Source organism: Glycine max, chromosome 9, assembly GCF_000004515.6.
Source record: "Glycine max cultivar Williams 82 chromosome 9, Glycine_max_v4.0, whole genome shotgun sequence".
NCBI lineage: Eukaryota > Viridiplantae > Streptophyta > Magnoliopsida > Fabales > Fabaceae > Glycine > Glycine max.
In genome coordinates, this window is record NC_038245.2 from 25927737 (window position 1) to 25944969 (window position 17233).

General features: G+C 32.2%; 2 protein-coding genes across 2 annotated transcripts; one reads left to right on the forward strand and one right to left on the reverse strand.

Moving 5' to 3' along the window:
* Positions 1-1859: 1859 nt before the first annotated feature.
* On the forward strand, positions 1860-9701 carry LOC100811590 (glycosyltransferase BC10). The gene is made up of 2 exons (XM_003535086.5): positions 1860-3046; positions 8981-9701. Exons 1-2 carry the CDS (start codon positions 2375-2377, stop codon positions 9620-9622), a joined length of 1314 nt encoding a protein of 437 aa, XP_003535134.1. The 5' UTR covers positions 1860-2374; the 3' UTR covers positions 9623-9701.
* Positions 9702-10621: 920 nt separating this feature from the next.
* On the reverse strand, positions 10622-15993 carry LOC100811051 (probable leucine-rich repeat receptor-like protein kinase At1g68400). The gene is made up of 3 exons (XM_006587161.4): positions 14813-15993; positions 14198-14526; positions 10622-11440 (listed from the first exon to the last, which is right to left on the reverse strand). Exons 1-3 carry the CDS (start codon positions 15787-15789, stop codon positions 10770-10772), a joined length of 1977 nt encoding a protein of 658 aa, XP_006587224.1. The 5' UTR covers positions 15790-15993; the 3' UTR covers positions 10622-10769.
* Positions 15994-17233: the final 1240 nt, after the last annotated feature.

Here is a 17233-nt window from a genome sequence, read left to right on the forward strand (position 1 = left end):
TTTAAAGAGAAAATTTTTATTTTGAAGGAGAGAGCTATGAGTTAGGCATTTTTGCCAACATATGTAGTCTTTTATTTTATAAAAACTAATAGCAAATATTTTTTTTTAACTTTTTAGTTATTTTACCTTTGGGTTGGACTTGGTCAAGATCTTTTAGCACCACGCCCCTTCCAAATCACCCATTATAGAGGAATATTAGGAAGGCCATCCATGCTTGCAATCAAAAAATAGGCTTTTTTAACACTTCAGTGACCATCTAACGTATCTCTCCACACCAATTTACTAGATCACAACATATGCCTAGGAGGAACAAAATTTACAACAAGAAAACACACTTCACCAGGCAAGCTTTAATTTTATAGCCAAGTCTATATTTGTCAACACTCTTGTAGCAAGTTTCTCCAACGGGCCCATCAGTGGTAACCAATCTCCACTCCAGAAATATGGCTATTCCTTTGTATCAAAAACACAATCACAATTATTTTGAAAGCTATCCCAAACAACCTTGATTCCATACCGAAGATTCGAACCCATCTTCCTTATATCAATATAGGACAGAAGCGCATTTCCAAAAACCAAACTTGGCTCTCACCACTTTGACCCATAGATCATTTGGCTTTGCACATAAATGCTAAGTCAGCTTCATGATAAATGAATCATTTTACATGTCTAGGTTGACGAAGGCCAAGCCCGCCTTTCTCGATAGGCTTGCATTGTGATTATCAAGCTATCCAATGGACCTTCTTTATAAATTTTATTTGTATAAAATAAACATTTATTACATGGCATGCACGACCTAAAATACTAGTTGAGAATAATGTCTTTTTTAATTACATATTATCTTGTCCTTTTATTTATTTTGCTTCCTATTTTTTCTTTATTTTACAAGTATATATTTTTAATTATTTGTGCCTATACAAGAATATCACTTTATAATTACAATTAATTGAAAGTTTCTTAAAAAAACATAAATTATAAGCTTAGGATAATCAAAATAGTGAAGTGTGTGTATGCATCTTAGTGTGTATATAAATCTATGTTGATATTATCATAAATGTTATCTTAAACTTGTTTTTACTAAGATGAATTTCTTTTCCAACTTCATTAATTGAGTAACCTGACTTTCAGTTATTTCTCATTGATTGTTAGAACATAGAATTAATGTTAACATCGTTGAAAAGTATTCAATATGTTGCTAATATATCTATATGCGGCTTCCATTGGGTTCTCAGAAAATCACATTTAGAAAATACCATGCATTAACCAATCAATCAAAGTCATGGTCAAGAAAAACCAAAGTCCCGTCGGCTACGTAACTTGGTCTCCTCATTCTAGTGCTATCATAAACTTCCAATTCCAAAACAAGTTTGTGTTCATTGGGCCACAAAAGGTTGACTACTATAAAATCTACATTTTCCTTTTAGGTCATAACGTACACGACACTGTGTCTTTTTCCAAGTTCCAATTGAAGTGTTTAATATATATAATGGCAGAGTAATGCTACGGCACTTAATTAACATTGTGATTGACTAAAATTTATTAAAAAATCATTATTTCTTATGAATTCTATTTCTAAATCAAAAGAAATAATTATTAAATAAAATACATGATTTATAAAAATTAATAATTTCTAATAATTTCAGTTAATCATAAAGAAAATGTAAAGAAAAATACCACTAGTATATCTCGTAATGGTATCTATTGTTTAACAAAATTTTATCCTCTTCTACAGGTTTCCATAACAAGCAAATAACCGTCCTGTGTTCACAAGTTGAGCGTTTTAAGAAAGCTGTTATTGAATTATAAAGTGCGGGACTGAAGAGGCAAAGAGAGAAAGGGCTTTATCCAATATAGTCTTCAAAGCCACAACTCCATGTGAAGGCTCTCACAGCCCCTTGAGCATAAATTTGAACCATACAAGGCTTTGACAGATTACCTTAATCTCTCTATGTCTATAAATATTACATAGCGCGCTCTCCCTTTCTCTTACACACGTTTTCAGGTGTCCATCTCTTTTTTTAGATCAGTTTTACCTTTAGTGAGATACTTTATTTCTGACCTTTTTTTTGTTTTATTATGGTTTATGGCTCTTTACACATTTTGATTAGAAGATAAGTATGCTTCTGATTTTGTTCTCCTAACTTGACTTTGAAGTATTACACCTTACACCTGTTCCATAATCCATAAACAGATCTATACTAAACCTCTTCTTATAATCATTCTTCTTTAGGAATATATATCCACTTTAGTACTTGTTAGCCTTTCTTGACAAGAAAACCCTTTTAAACCTTTCTTATATTCTTATTGTTCTTCATACCCAAATAACAAAACTAGGGAACTTGTCTTTTTACAATAATTCTTTCAGCTTACAAAAATGAAGAGCTCAAATAATCAACACCCATTAAATTCTGTTTCAAAGCATTTTAATCTCCAGCTTGTTCGCTTCCTTCCCTATCTCCTCTTTTTGGCCTTTGGTGTGACCATTGGTATCATCATCAGCTTCTACCTCAAAAGCTTTAGTCTTCAGCACACTCAATTCTTACACTCTTCATCATCACAGATTAATGCACCACCACCAAATACAATGCCCCCACCAATTGAAAAACCAGAAGTATCTGATTCTAACCTCAATCAAGAGGGGCCGGAAGAATTTACTCCACCTTCTAATGTTGTGCATAATACACAAGAGTCTATTCAGCCTTCCATCGTTGTGCATGATACCAAAAAGTTTATTCAGCCTTCTAATCATGTTGTGCATAACATGAAAGAGTTTATTCATCCTTCTAATGTTGTGCATGATATGAGTGATGAAGAACTATTATGGAGAGCTTCAATGACCCCTAAGATCAGAGAATACCCCTTTGATCGAGTCGCCAAGGTGGCCTTCATGTTCTTGGTAAGGGGTCCTGTGCCTTTGGCTATTTTTTGGGAAAGGTTCTTCAAAGGGCATGAAGGATACTACTCTATTTATGTACATTCCAATCCTTCTTACAATGGATCAGACCCGGAGAGTTCAGTGTTTCATGGAAGGAGAATTCCTAGTAAGGTCAGTTCTTCATTCTTCAATTACTATTTTACATTTGCCTTTGATGAAAATGTTCTCTTGGATAACTGAAATGAAGATATGCAAACGTTCTCTTCGGGATGTAGATTTGGCCTTGACATGTAAATAAGTGACAATTTAATCTCTAAAAATACGAAAATTTTAATGTGTAAAAATTACAATAATTATGTTTTGTGTATAATTTACTGATAAATTGGTTCTGAATTTTACAACTTCATGTTAAATTAGTTATAAAAAATAAAATTTATTGTCAAATTCATCTTTAAAAATGAACAAAATGATTTTACTTCTTAACAGCAGTAAAAAACTATCAGTTTTTTTATACATTCAGCATTTAAATCAAAAATTTTGTTCTTTCCAAAATAAATTGTTTTCGATTTACAGGTGACTAAAATGTTCATTTAGCCAAATGTAGATATACAAGGTGGATAATTGAAAGAACAAATAAATAAAAGTATATCCAGTGAAGAGGGAGAGGCGGAGAATAAAACAGAACAAAGGAAACACAAATAGTAGGACAAAACACTGATGTAACTTCTTATTCTTTTGGTATTATTGTATGATTAGAATTAAAGTTTTAGTTTATTAATCTGAATAATAAAGATTTATATTAAAGATAAAGAGGGAGAGGAGAGAATAAAACACAACAAAGTTGAGAGAAACATACAAATATTTGAAAACAACTTCCATGCAGTTTCTTATTCTTTTGATATTATTCTATAATTAGAATTAGAGTTTTAGTTTATTAATCTGAATAACAAAGATTTAAATTAAAAAAATAAGTACACTTGAAACTTCAATTCTTATATTTGAAAACCGCATAGCATACAAAATACCTAATATCTAATTTTTTATCTTAAATATAAAAGCTTCATAATACTTAGCAAAGGGTATTAAAAAAATGACAAAAAAGGGTATACAAATTTCCTTGCCGATAACCAAGAGTCATAGTAAAAAGTCTCTTTTATAAGTTGTTTTCCCAAGTTATTGGAAAACAACTACTCATTATAGGATAGCGGGGAATGACCCGCTACCCCTTGATGCAAAGTTAAGTTTGGTGGCTCTAGTAAAGATCGAGACGAAAGAAAATTCTAAATAATCTAGACTTCGAGGGTGATGTTGCAATCTCTTTCCACCTTTGCTCTCTTAACATGTCATCAGTTACAGATACATCCAACAAGAGAAGTATAAATCCTTCCACTCAATTCGAACTCCAATTTCTACTCCTCTTTTATGAATCACATTTCTACAACCCATTTGGGCATGACCCATTATGTAAAAAGTTGGACCTCCTTTGCATAATTCCAAAACTTCCCTTTCCTCTTTCTCATCCTTCAAAACTGAATCATTTACACTAATAGGATATGCCTCTTTGGTGTCTCTCCATGGGGATCAATTGTGGACCCGTTGGCCACTTCATACAAATTCAGGTCTGGCAGCTTCGGTGGTGGTAGGGACGAGGGTGGACTCCGTATAACTTGAATCATCTCGATTGCCTCTTTACTTCCCTTCTACCTTGGCTCCATTGTTGATCTATCATCCATAGTCACAACAAAGTTTAATGCTAAAGGCTCATCCAACAAGTTGGCATTCCTAAATTCCAACACCATTGATGTTCCAACCACCTTCATGATTTCATTAATGCATATTGCAACTTTATGGAATGAACAAATTTCTTGTAACTCTGAGAATTTTTCAGCCCTGACAATCCAACCAATTCGGCCTGCCCCCATGAACATTGTCAGCTCCTCATTCAAGCACCAAATTTACACTTTCTCAATCTCTAATGACAACTCTCCCCCGAAGAACCAACAAGTTAGACCAATTATTGAGAACCACGAATTGAAATGGTAAAGAAAAGAAATAATTTCACTAGATACAAGAAAAGAACAAAAATATGAGAGAAAACTCTCCTTAAAAGATTATTCCTTCATAAAGGATTTCTTCTCTCACAAAGAGTTAATGTTCAATTAACAACAAATCTCTCTTACTCCTATCCTTCTTCCCCTACTTATATCTAATAAATCTCTCTAACTAACTAATTAACTAAATCATCAATAGTTTATGTGTTTTAACTCACTTTTCCTTCTCCTTATATCCTAACACTATACTAGATTGAGCAAAGAGTTGTATTTTATATTGGGTAAATTTTGTGGTGGACTACCTTAACATGTGGTCCATTAATTGGTGCACCATCATAATTACTAGCTATTATAAGTAAACGCGCATCTATCTGGTTTTGTATAGTGTCTCAAACTTTTTTTAGAGTGTGTTTGGATGAGGGAATTTAAAACAGAATTTTAAATTCTAAGAATTTCAAATACTTCAATTAAAATTTTTTTATTTTCAAAATTTTGTGTTTGGATAAAAAAAATTAAAATTTTGAGGGTAAAAGAAAATGAGTCGAGAGTTCGAGAATGAGATTTCGGAAACTTTTAGGTGGAAGAGAGGATGAATGTTACACAGGAAATACGAAAACATTTTAGAAAATTCTTCTATAAAAAGAGAATTTCAATTTCTCACATTAAAAGGAAATTAAAATATCATATTTTTAGTTGTTTAAAATTCTATTTTAAAATTTTAAATTCTTCATGAAAAATATCCAAACAATAAATTTTAGATTAAAAAAATTTAAATTGTTTGATAAAATATTTTTTTCAATTAAAATTCTTTATTCAAACACACTCTAAAAAAAATCATAAATTAATCATTTGTCTGCAAGATGTGGAATACACATTGTTCCAATAACTTGCCACACCCATTTTTTTTCCTTAATGGACGCCATACACCATCACAACCCATTCTGCAAGACTATGATGGCAGATCATTTTAGGCATTTTGCGAGTTAGTGAAGTGAAATTTCGAAGTCCTCACAGCATCCAAAGGAAAAAAAAAAAAAACAGAATCCAAACACTCAAAGCATATTCAAAATCACAGCTTTACCAACATAAATTTCCAAATTCTTTCTCTTCCCTCACCAATTGTGTTATGCACACTCTCGTTTACAATTTCAAATGCTAATTAATCACGTTCAATCGATCAAATCGTCGAGAATCACTTAAGAAAAAATATATTAAAAAGTGATTCAGAATACCCAGAAACTATTCACAAAACCCTCGAATCAACAAGACTTGTGGAAAAAATGATTCAGACCAATTAGTTAACAATCTTGAACTTATATGGATCAACAAACCCTATTTGGTCTTACAAAAACCCGATTAAGATAATTGTGTTTTAGAAATACAAAAAGCGTGCTCCTTTTTAGTGTGAAAATCGTCGAGAACAACAAATCGCATGAGGCTTGTTCGCAGATGGATTCGCCATTGTACGTTGGACCGAGATTTGGAATGTTTTAGAACAGTAATTTGCGACGGTTGTCGCAGTCAGGACTCACGGCGGTAGTCACAGTCAGGACTCGCGACGGTAATCGCAGCCGTGCCTTGCGATGGTTGTCGCAGTCGTGGCACACGGTGCTGTTGTCAGACTTCGACATTGGCAGCACCAAACTCGTCACCATAGATGGAGGTGCGGTTGCCGCTGGAGAAGAATCGATGGTGTTGCTTTTCTGTCTCTTTCCTTGTGTCTCTCATCTCTCTGATAGGTTTCAATACTCCTATTGAATAAAATTTTGTACATAAATCCATAGATTAGTTTTTATTCAGGGACTAAATTGCAAAATCCTAGCTAAAATATCACTAAGTATCCGGTCTTCAATCCTAATATTTGAACTTTTTACTAATATATCTATCAGTTAGCAATAGTGGTCCACCGGTGGATTACTTCGATGGTCCACCGTAAAAATTACCTTTATATTTTAAGTAAAAACTTTCAGAATATTTTCTAAAATTCATGAACTCTGTAAATATAAAAGATTCTCTGTCTTTGTTATTTGCTTGCACCATAATTTATTTATCATTGAAAAGTTCAAACTACCCAATTGAATTGTCATTTGCTTGCACCACATAGCATTTAAATAGGTAGCACGGGTAGAGATGAAAATGAGGAAAGCTACTTATCAAGGGTCTTTAACTCACCTTAGTTCGACTTGACTCATCTTGGCTTATTTATTATAAAGGTCAAACTCAAGCTTTTTAAAAAATTTATTTAGATAAAAAGGTCAAATTCAAATTATAAAAAAAATTTGTTAAGTTTGACAAGGCTTGTTCAAATAATAATAATAATAATAATAATAACTATTATCTATACCATTTTTATGACATTATGAATGACAGGATGAAGTGGTATAAAGTGTTTAGAGAGTTCACTTCATGTGGAAAATTAAAAAAAAAAAAGTTAAAAAGATAAAGCAATCAGATTAATACTTCCAAAGAAAAGAATGTTTTGTAAAGATATTTTCAGACAATTTAAATATTTTTATTTGACTATATTAGTATAAATCATCTCTAATTCATATATTTTTTAATATTATGCTCTTTTTTTTCATTTTCTTTTGATATACTTTGTGTTTTAACCACTTGAATTTAATATGATTTTGTTTATTAATTATTTTTGGATTTGTACATTACTTATACAGAATTTTATAAGTTTTTTTTTTTAGTTATTATTTCATTAGATTTTAAAACAATTATTGGTAAAAGACGTCTTTAAGCAAACTTTTAAATAGACTCGTAGACTAAGGCATACTTTTATGTAAGCCGAGTCGAGCCTTAAAAAAAAATCTACAACAAGTAATGAGTTAAGCTCAAGCCTTACATATTCAACTCAAGTCGAACTCAAACCTAGTAAAACTTGCTTAATTTGACTCATTTTCACTCGGAAACACGGGTATCAAATTAAGGGACGCTTTTAAATGATGATAGCTAGCTGTCACAGTTCGGGTGAAAACATTCCTAAATCCAGGATCACCCAATTTGATATTTTGGACACTGCTAATTATTAATGCAAACTACTGAGCTCCATTTCAATTCCTGCACAAGTATTCATTGAATTCCTGCATAGTATAGAGGATCCATCAACATGTATGTGCTACAATTAAAGCGGCTCCAGGGAGGGACCAATCACAGTTTGCTTGCTTTTTTTAACAAATCACTATAGTTAAAAAAATGTAATGCCACACAAAAAAATGTGTATAAAACTGAAATAAATTCATTAAATATTAACCCTTTCAATAATACAAAAATAGGTAGTTTTAGTCTCTCAATAATTTTTTACTCAAATTCAATCCTCAGATTTTTTATGTGCTACGATCAAGTATTTCCCTCAAATTTCCTTTATTTAAAGCCATCCGAAAAGCTTAATTTACACTTAAGTAATTGGATCATAAGAGATTTTAAATATATAATAATTTGAAAATTTGATGGAATATTGATAAAATTTAACAGGTTTATAGTAATTGTATTTAGAGTTTAGAAGAAGAAGAAAAAATAAATTATAGGTGAACATGGGGTTGATAAGCTGATATGATTGACCCGAACCAAATTGAAGAAAAAAGAATTCAAATTGAATCCAACTATTATAAAATGCTTGTTTTCAATAAATAAAAAACATTGTGCATAGGAATTTTAAAATAATTATTATAAAAATCAACCCAAAAATAAAATAATTAAAGCTTGTTTTAGGTTCATTAATAAAAATATATTTATTATTGGTTTTTATAAAATAAAAAAAGTCACATGTGTTAACAAAAATATCATATATGTTGATAAAAAGATCCAACATAAAAATTTTCTTTTAAAATAAAATATTTTTTCTTTAAATTTGTTTTAAGTCCCCCTCCTTATTGTACTGGCCCATGCATATATATATATATATATATATATATATATATATATATATATATATATATATATATATATATATAATACTTTGTAATTAAATAATAGTATAAAATTACAGAGTGTAAAGTTTTTTTTCTTCAAAATTTAATAACATGTCCTAGTCTCATAATTAATGCAGATAGTGGAATGGGGAAAATTCAACATGATTGAAGCAGAGCGTCGCCTTCTGGCGAATGCCCTTCTTGATTTCTCAAACCAACGTTTTATTCTGATATCAGAATCATGCATCCCTCTATTCAACTTCTCAACAATCTACTCATATTTGATGAACTCCACCCAAAGCTATGTGATGGCTTATGATGAAGATAGTCTAGTTGGACGTGGACGTTACAACCCTCGCATGTCCCCTATGGTCACCCTCAAGCAATGGAGAAAAGGGTCTCAATGGTTCGAAATGGACAGAGAACTTGCCCTAGAAGTGGTGTCAGACAAAACCTACTTCCCAATTTTTCAAGAGCACTGCACGAGACCATGCTATGCTGATGAACACTACTTGCCAACATTTGTTAACATAATGTTTCCGGAGAAGAATTCTAATAGGAGTTTGACTTGGGTTGACTGGTCAAAGGGTGGCTTGCACCCAACTAAATATGTGAGACCAGAGGTCACTGTGGCGTTTTTGGAGAATTTGAGGAACCAGAAATGTGAGTATAATGGACAAGCTTACACAAATGCTTGTTTTCTCTTTGCGAGGAAATTCTTGCCCACTTCTTTGACAAGGCTCATGAGGTTTTCTCCAAGTGTCATGCACATACAATGATGTTAGTTGGCTGTTGCTATTTGCGCCAAAGCAAAATTGTTACTAAACGAATAATAATATTCAATTCATTCTTTTCCTCTTGCAAGTGTTTGTTTGTCTTATTAGAGGCTCATTCTCGATCACACTGTCTTGCATTTTATAAACTATCAATCAACACCTTGTAATAGAAAAAAAAAGGGACTTTTTAAAGGTGATAACATCCTGTGAGAGAGAGAATATAAATATAAAGGGTAATACCATACAACATAAAGAGAGAAAAATAAAAAAGTGTTAATGAGATTTTTTTTTTAAGAAATAGAGTATCTTAAATCATTACTCATCAAATTAAATGTATTAAAAATATTAAATAGTTTTGTTGGTAAGCATCCTTTTGAATGCCCAGGGTCCACCTACACCACAATCTTTATGAAAGAGTGAGGCCAGTGAGATAAAGACGGTGTTTTAAAAAAAACCCATCTTAATTTTTATGATCTACACACATCAACGATTTTTAATAACCATTTTAGAATGTGTGTCGTACAAGACTTTTTTCAATAAATAATTACAAAAATACTACCGTTTCTTTTTCTAAGACGGTTCTAAAAGAACTGTCATAGAATGACTATCGTAAAAACAGTCATTTCTAATAGTCACATAATACTTTCCAACTATACCAAACGTTATTAAAGACATCCTTTCCTAAATGTGTGTGTGCGTTTTTTCTTTTCACACTCATTAATTTTACACTTTTTTTCTCTTTGTTTAATTTTTCTTTGAAAAATAGGAAAGAGAGTTAAAAAAGAAAAGAAAAAGAGAGTGAAAAACTATAATATATATATGTGCCATAGTAATTTATAAAAAAAATATTCAATAAACTAAATGATAATATCTTGAAAATATTAATCACATTCAATATTTACCAGAAAATAAAAAAATTAATAAAAGGACGTTGAAAAAGATAACAATTATTCATATCATATCCACGTTGCTAGACTTAATATAATAATAATAATAATCCCCTAACATAAAACTTAGCTTATATTGAATCATATCATATATATATATATATATACGAAGTACAAATAAAAGTTTCAGAAAAAATTGAAAAAACAAATTCAACACCCAATGATAATTTAATTTACAGACACTACCCTAGTTAGGTCCAAGTTCATTGACTAGCACTAGCCGGACCATCTCGTCCTGTACAAGCATCTTCAGGCGCGGAAGGTGACTCCGAAACTGAGTCCAACGCGTCATGAGACTGTGACACGTGGACCCCACTCAACTCCTCGATCATTTTCGATACGTGGCTCATCCTGGGCCGTTGATCAGGCACGGTCGCAGTGCACGCCATAGCAATTTGCAGCAGCGCCACCATCTCCTCCTCAATGTCCTTGTACCTCATAAGCTCGAGATCGAACACCTCCGCCGTCCACTCCTCCCTCACCACCGACCGGACCCACCGGGGAAGCTCCACCGCCGTGGCGCAGCCGCCGTCCACCTCGAAGGAGGGGCATTTCCCCGTCAGAATCTCCATCAGGAGGACGCCGAAGGAATACACGTCGGACAGCTGGGTCTGCTTCCGGCCGTCCGATGATGCCTCCGGCGCGCGGTAGCCGTTGGATCGAGAACTCGTGGGGCCCGCGAAGATGGAGGAGAGCCCGAAATCCGACACGCGCGCCTTGCCCGCCACGTCGACGAGGACGTTCGTGGATTTGATGTTACCGTGGGTGAGTTTATTATCACTGTTGTGAATGAAGGCTATGCCTCGTGCCACTCCAGCTGCGAGCTTCAGCCGCGTGGTCCAATCCAGTGGGGTCCGTCCCGGTCCTCGATTACCTGTCGGAGAAACCAATTCATTATTCATTTATAAGTGAAAAAACAGTCAAATTTATTTATGAAAGTAATAGGGAAGTTTGGTAACTCTATATATTTTAAATAAAAAAAGAAGAAAGGTTTAAAAGTTAAAAAAAGTAAGAAAAATAATAATTAACTAAAAAGTAGTAGGACAATTGTTAAAAAAATAATAAAAAATAAAATTATTTAAAAAGTATGCATATTTAATGAGATAATTTTCATTATTAATAGCTATAAATGATGCAATAATCAATTAATTTTAAAAAAATAAAAAATAAAAATTTAGATCATTTTTTTAAGATTCAATTAATATTAAATTATAAAATTTAAGAATGAATTTATTTATAAGATTAATTTACTACAATTAATTGTATATCAAGAAACTAAATTATCAATTTATCATCACTTCATTCTTTTATGGACTAATTTGATTATTTAATATTTATCATTTATAAGTGGAATTTTATTTACGCTTTTGCCACATCATATATGTATATGAAAAAAAAATACGGAATCATATTTTCTATCACATTTTTAAGTGATAGTTTTTTTAATAGATTTTTAAGTAATAGTTAAAATTTGTTAGAAATATAACATTATTATGTGAATTATTGTATTTTATTTAATTAACTTTTTTCACAATTTTATAGTTTTTAGAAAATTTTAATTAATAAAGGAAGTTTATGAGAGATTATTTTTATATCACTCTGTGTGTATTGATTAGAATTTGACCATTTTCTTCGCTCTCAAATTGTATTAGTTTCCTTCGAAGTTTTTTTCTTCTTCTGAATTTAGAGCGAAAGAAGTTCTCATATTAATCTTAAGGTTTGATGACTTTAGTATCGTAAATTTTTCTTTGAATTAATTAATTTATGATTTTAAGATTAATTAAATTTATTTTATTGTTTTTTAATAAGATTTATCACATTCTCTTTTTACACACAAAATCTTTACAAATTAAATTTATTTTTATTGATAAAGGCATCAAATTTTACTCAAAATTAAGAAAAATCCTATTATATATTTACTTTTCAAATCTTAATCGCACCTCTTATTTTCAAATGTTTTCTAACATTTTAATTTCTAAATTTTTAAAATTATGTCACGTTTTAAATTAATAGTCACTCCTTCAATGTTTAGCTATAAAATGAGAAAAAAAATCAGTTTTAAAATAGAAGGAAATTAATTAAAGATTAAAATTTCTTAATTTTAAAATTAAAAATACATAATTAACTAGAAAATTTTAAAAATTAAAAATTAAAATTATACATAATATAGATTTCTATTATCTTAAACTTTATGTTTTCTAGCTTTTTCCTTTCTAATATCAAATTATCGTATTATTATTCAGTAAAGCAAGGGCAACTGACTTTTGCATAAGGTTCAAATGGTACTGGCCTACTTTGCCCTTTTTGGTTACTTTCTCAGACTTGAGTGGCTAACGATAAAAGCAAAAGGCCAAAGGTTGTTTTGGAAAAGAACAAAAAGCAAAGCAGAAACTCTCACATATAAAAGACACTAGCTAGTAGTAGTATTCTCTATTCTTTTTTTCCTACTTTTATAAGAAAAGAATCTAACACAGTAGCTTAGTATGTAAATATAGTTCAGTAACCCCTATTCCCAGATGGGTCATACAGTGCAGCTTGTGCTCATTTAACACTTGTTCTGTCTGTGATTGATGGAATTGGAAAATCCATGAAAAGCAGGGATGGAAGGAAGAATAAGGATTTATTGATCCCATGTTGCAAACAAAGATGTATGCATGATCACATGGTCCAACTTCAAATCTTCAATCTATCAACATGGACCCCTACCCAAAACTCAAAAAAATAACTCTAGTTTGATATGGGTACCCTAAATGCACGGGTGTCTTGCTCATTACACCATCTTCACTGAATAAGTAGGTGACAGATTCTGTTGAGTTTTACTATTTCGTTTATTGGCTGGCAGCTAAGAGTAAGACAATGCCGGAAAAGATATCTTGAATGGCTTTTTATTAGTATTTTTCAGAATTAGAATTTCATATCGTAATTTTTGCTGATTAAATAAAAAGTTTTATATATATATATATATATATATATATATATATATATATATATATATATATATATATATATATATATATATATATATTCCGGTTTCGATTATAAGCCATGAAAGTCTAGTATTTTTTTCTCAAATATAAATAGATTACACCATCTTCACTGAATATATATATTTTACTTATTTATGTCTTATTTAATGAGATTCTCTTTAAAATATTTTTTATTTAATAAAATTAAGAAATTTTATATATTTGACATTTAATTTTAATAAAATAATTTTAAAAAATATTTATATTTTTAATTAAAAATAACACAATTTAATAAAATTAACTCATCTTATTAATAAGTCTCAAACACATTTTTCCTATAATCGAGATCAGAAGGACTATAAAGAAATCTTGAAAGCACCAATAAATAAATTAAGGTCTTGATATATAAAGAAATCTTGAAAGCACCAATAAAATAAGTATTAGTTTTACTCCACATCTAATTAAGTTTTTCCTAGAAAAAGTGGATTTTATTATTTTTAAAGTTGACTAAATATATAAAATTGACTTTAAGTTTACCCAATTTCAGCTGTCGAATGGAACAACTAAAAACAAAAAGTCTCGAGTAGCGTAAAAACCTACATAAATTTAGAAAGAAAAAAAAAAGAAGTTTAATAAGTTGTAATAAAATGATGTTAGGAAGTTACCGTGGAGGAGCCAGGACAAGTTACCATTGGGCATGTAATCGGACACGAGCAACTTCTCATCTTTAGCGAAATAGTAAGCCCTCAAAGGAACAACATTGCAGTGTCTCAACCTTCCAAGCACTTCCATCCGCTGCTGAAGCTCCCTCTTCCCTCCAACACTCACTTCTTTCAGCCTCTTCACTGCTACAACGTTCCCATCATCGAGCACAGCTTTATACGCCGTGCCAAACACGCCCTTCCCCAACATCTCCGCAGACGCACACAGCAGCTCCTCCAACTCAAACCTCCTCACCCCTTCCAAAAACACCATCCCCTCACTGTTTACCTTCCTGTGTTGTTTCAAATGGATAAAAAAAATTAATAAATTGATGAAGAATAATTCTTAATCCGCTTACAATTATTTTTAGTATATGTAATTTAATATTTTTTATTTTTATTTCTGTAAAATAAATCATTTTAGTTTTTAAAAATGTAATTATTTTATTTTTTCTTAAAATATTTTAAATAATATTTTTTTATTGTTTAAAATATTTTACAAAAATTATTTTTTTTATTATCTAAAACGATGAAATGAAAAAGAATAATAATTTTAAAACATTAATTCTCTCCGCATACCTCTTATACACTGCCTTCGACTTCGAATGGGTCTCTACTTTTACTTCTTTTAACGAAACAGAATAGTTCCGCCAGAAATAGCAGTAGAGGATCAGAGACACCAAAGCAAGAACCAACACGTCGCCGAGAACAATTATAACCAAAACCATCACCCCCATTCTGGGCGCTGCCACGTGAGTTTTACTCTTATGATGCAAATCTGTGTCGTTTGGAGGCTTCAACGGGGAAGCGAGAGCGGGTATGGCTTTTGTCTCGCCGCCTCTGCATTTTAGTAACGGAACTCCGCAGAGGAAAAGGTTGTTAGAAAACGCGGATCCGGGGAAACCTGAAAGCGAATCCGGTATTTTACCGGAGAGGCGGTTACCGGAGACGTTGAAGTCTTGAAGATGAGAAAGGTTGTTGATGTTGGGAATGCGGCCACGGAGGTTGTTGGTATTAATGCGGAGGGTGAGGAGGTGGGTTAAGTTGTTGAGAGTTGCCGGAATCTGACCGGAGAGGTTGTTGTAGGAGAGGTCAAGGCGGTAGAGGTGGGGGAGGGAAGTGACGGTGGCGGGAAACTTGCCGGAGAATTTGTTGTGGGAGAGGAAGAGGAGCTTGAGAGCGGTGAGGTTGGAGAGGGAGGGAATGGGACCGTCGAAACGGTTGCGTTTAAGGCTGAGGATGCGGAGCTCGGTGAGGAAGGTGAGGGGGAGGATGGAGCCGGTGAGGTTGAGGTCTTCGAGGACGAGGCCGGAGACGCAGCGGCGGCGGCGGTGGTGGTGGTTGTTGTTGTGGAGGCTGCAGGAGACGCCGTGCCAGGTGCAGGGGTTGGAGGACGTGGAGTTCCATTGAGAGAGGAGTTTGTTGGAAGGGTCGGAGGAGGCTTTGAACGACATTAGTGCTTGGAAGTCGGAGGCGGAGTGGACGACATAGGAGAGGTGAAACGACAGGAAAAAGGCGGTGGCAAGGAGGAGGTAAGGGGAACGGGGTGACGTCATTGCTGGAGCGGGTGAAGAGTGAAGACGAGTGAGTGGTGAGGCTGGTGCGGTTGGTTTTGTATTATTGTGAGTAGGGCTGGAAAGTAACGTCAATAAATAAATAAATATTTAAATTTAAGTTTTTTTAAAAACCAAATATACTAGTAAATATTATAAAAATTAATAAGTTTATCATAAGAGATAAGAGATAACCTTTTAGCCCTTTCCAGCAAAGAAAAAAAAATATTATGAGAAATGAGATAGTTTACGCCTAAGTGTTTCTTAAAAAAAATTAAAATAATGGAGGTAATATAATTTTGGATAGTTTGTGAAGATAGTAATTTAGAGATTTAGTTAAAGGATAAAATGGACATAAAAATTTGTACACTAAAACTCTCTAATCTCTTTATATATAGTTATATATAATAGTTTATGATTAAATGAAAGTATAATTGTTTTATTTATTTTTTTACTTTTATATAATATATATTTAGAGAAAAAAAGGTTATGCATTTATGGTAAAAAAATAGTTTTATCCTATCATTCAATCACAAACTATCATATATGATAAATTTGTTAACTTTTTTTATAATAATTATCTTAAAAGTTATATTAATAATGAATTATGATTGAATAATGACATAAAATTATTAATGCATGACAATTAAACTCATATATTTATAAAATCCTTAGGTCCTCATACCTTTAACTTCTATTATTATTATTTTTTAATTGGATCTTTTTATCTAATTGTCGTTATGAAAAATTAACTACAAACACCTAATTAGAGGTGTAGGCAATAGACGGGTGCTTTTGAAGTGTGTTGTAAGCATAATTGAGTCAATTGTGAGAGATTTTTGCAAAGTTTCAACCTTTGCATGTTAATTTAACCAAATTATTCCTAGTACATAAGAACTCCAGATTCAAACGTGTTTAACTTGGAGTAGTTATGAGATGAGTGACCTTATGGAAAGTTTCCCAAAAAACATGTGAGTGAGGACCTATGAGATAATACCAATTAATTCTTTTAAGTCATCCTCAATTACACAGTCTCATACCCACACAGCCTCTAGATCATTCTCTAATGAGGACATTGAAGCTCAAGGTCCGACACAACTACTAAGAGGACCTATGACCAGGGCCATAGTCAGAAAGACAGAGGAGACCCTAAAACATGTGGTAACAATAATTCTTGAAGTTGTACATTCGGTCAAGGACATTGAAACAAAATTATTTCAATGCATGATTATTATTGAAGACCCATGGGCTGGAGGGTGTTGTTGTTGATTTTCTTCTATTTAGAATTAAATAAAGTTATATTTCTTTTATTTTCATTTTTTTATTTTTATTTTAGTGGTTGATAGCCTTGGTGTCTTTTCATGTGCACCACTAGGAATGCCTTCATAATTGCAGTTAATGTTGCATTTAGGATAGTTAAAGGCTAGCTGCCTATATGTACACGAAA

Coding starts and splice junctions, on each gene's coding strand:
- LOC100811051 (XM_006587161.4), bottom strand. CDS start 15,789: ATGACGTCACCCCGTTCCCCTTACCTCCTCCTTGCCACCGCCTTTTTC. Junction 14,527..14,812: donor TCGAAGGCAGTGTATAAGAG/GTATGCGGAGAG, acceptor GAAACAACACAG/GAAGGTAAACAGTGAGGGGA. Junction 11,441..14,197: donor CTTGTCCTGGCTCCTCCACG/GTAACTTCCTAA, acceptor TTTCTCCGACAG/GTAATCGAGGACCGGGACGG.
- LOC100811590 (XM_003535086.5), top strand. CDS start 2,375: ATGAAGAGCTCAAATAATCAACACCCATTAAATTCTGTTTCAAAGCAT. Junction 3,047..8,980: donor GAAGGAGAATTCCTAGTAAG/GTCAGTTCTTCA, acceptor TAATTAATGCAG/ATAGTGGAATGGGGAAAATT.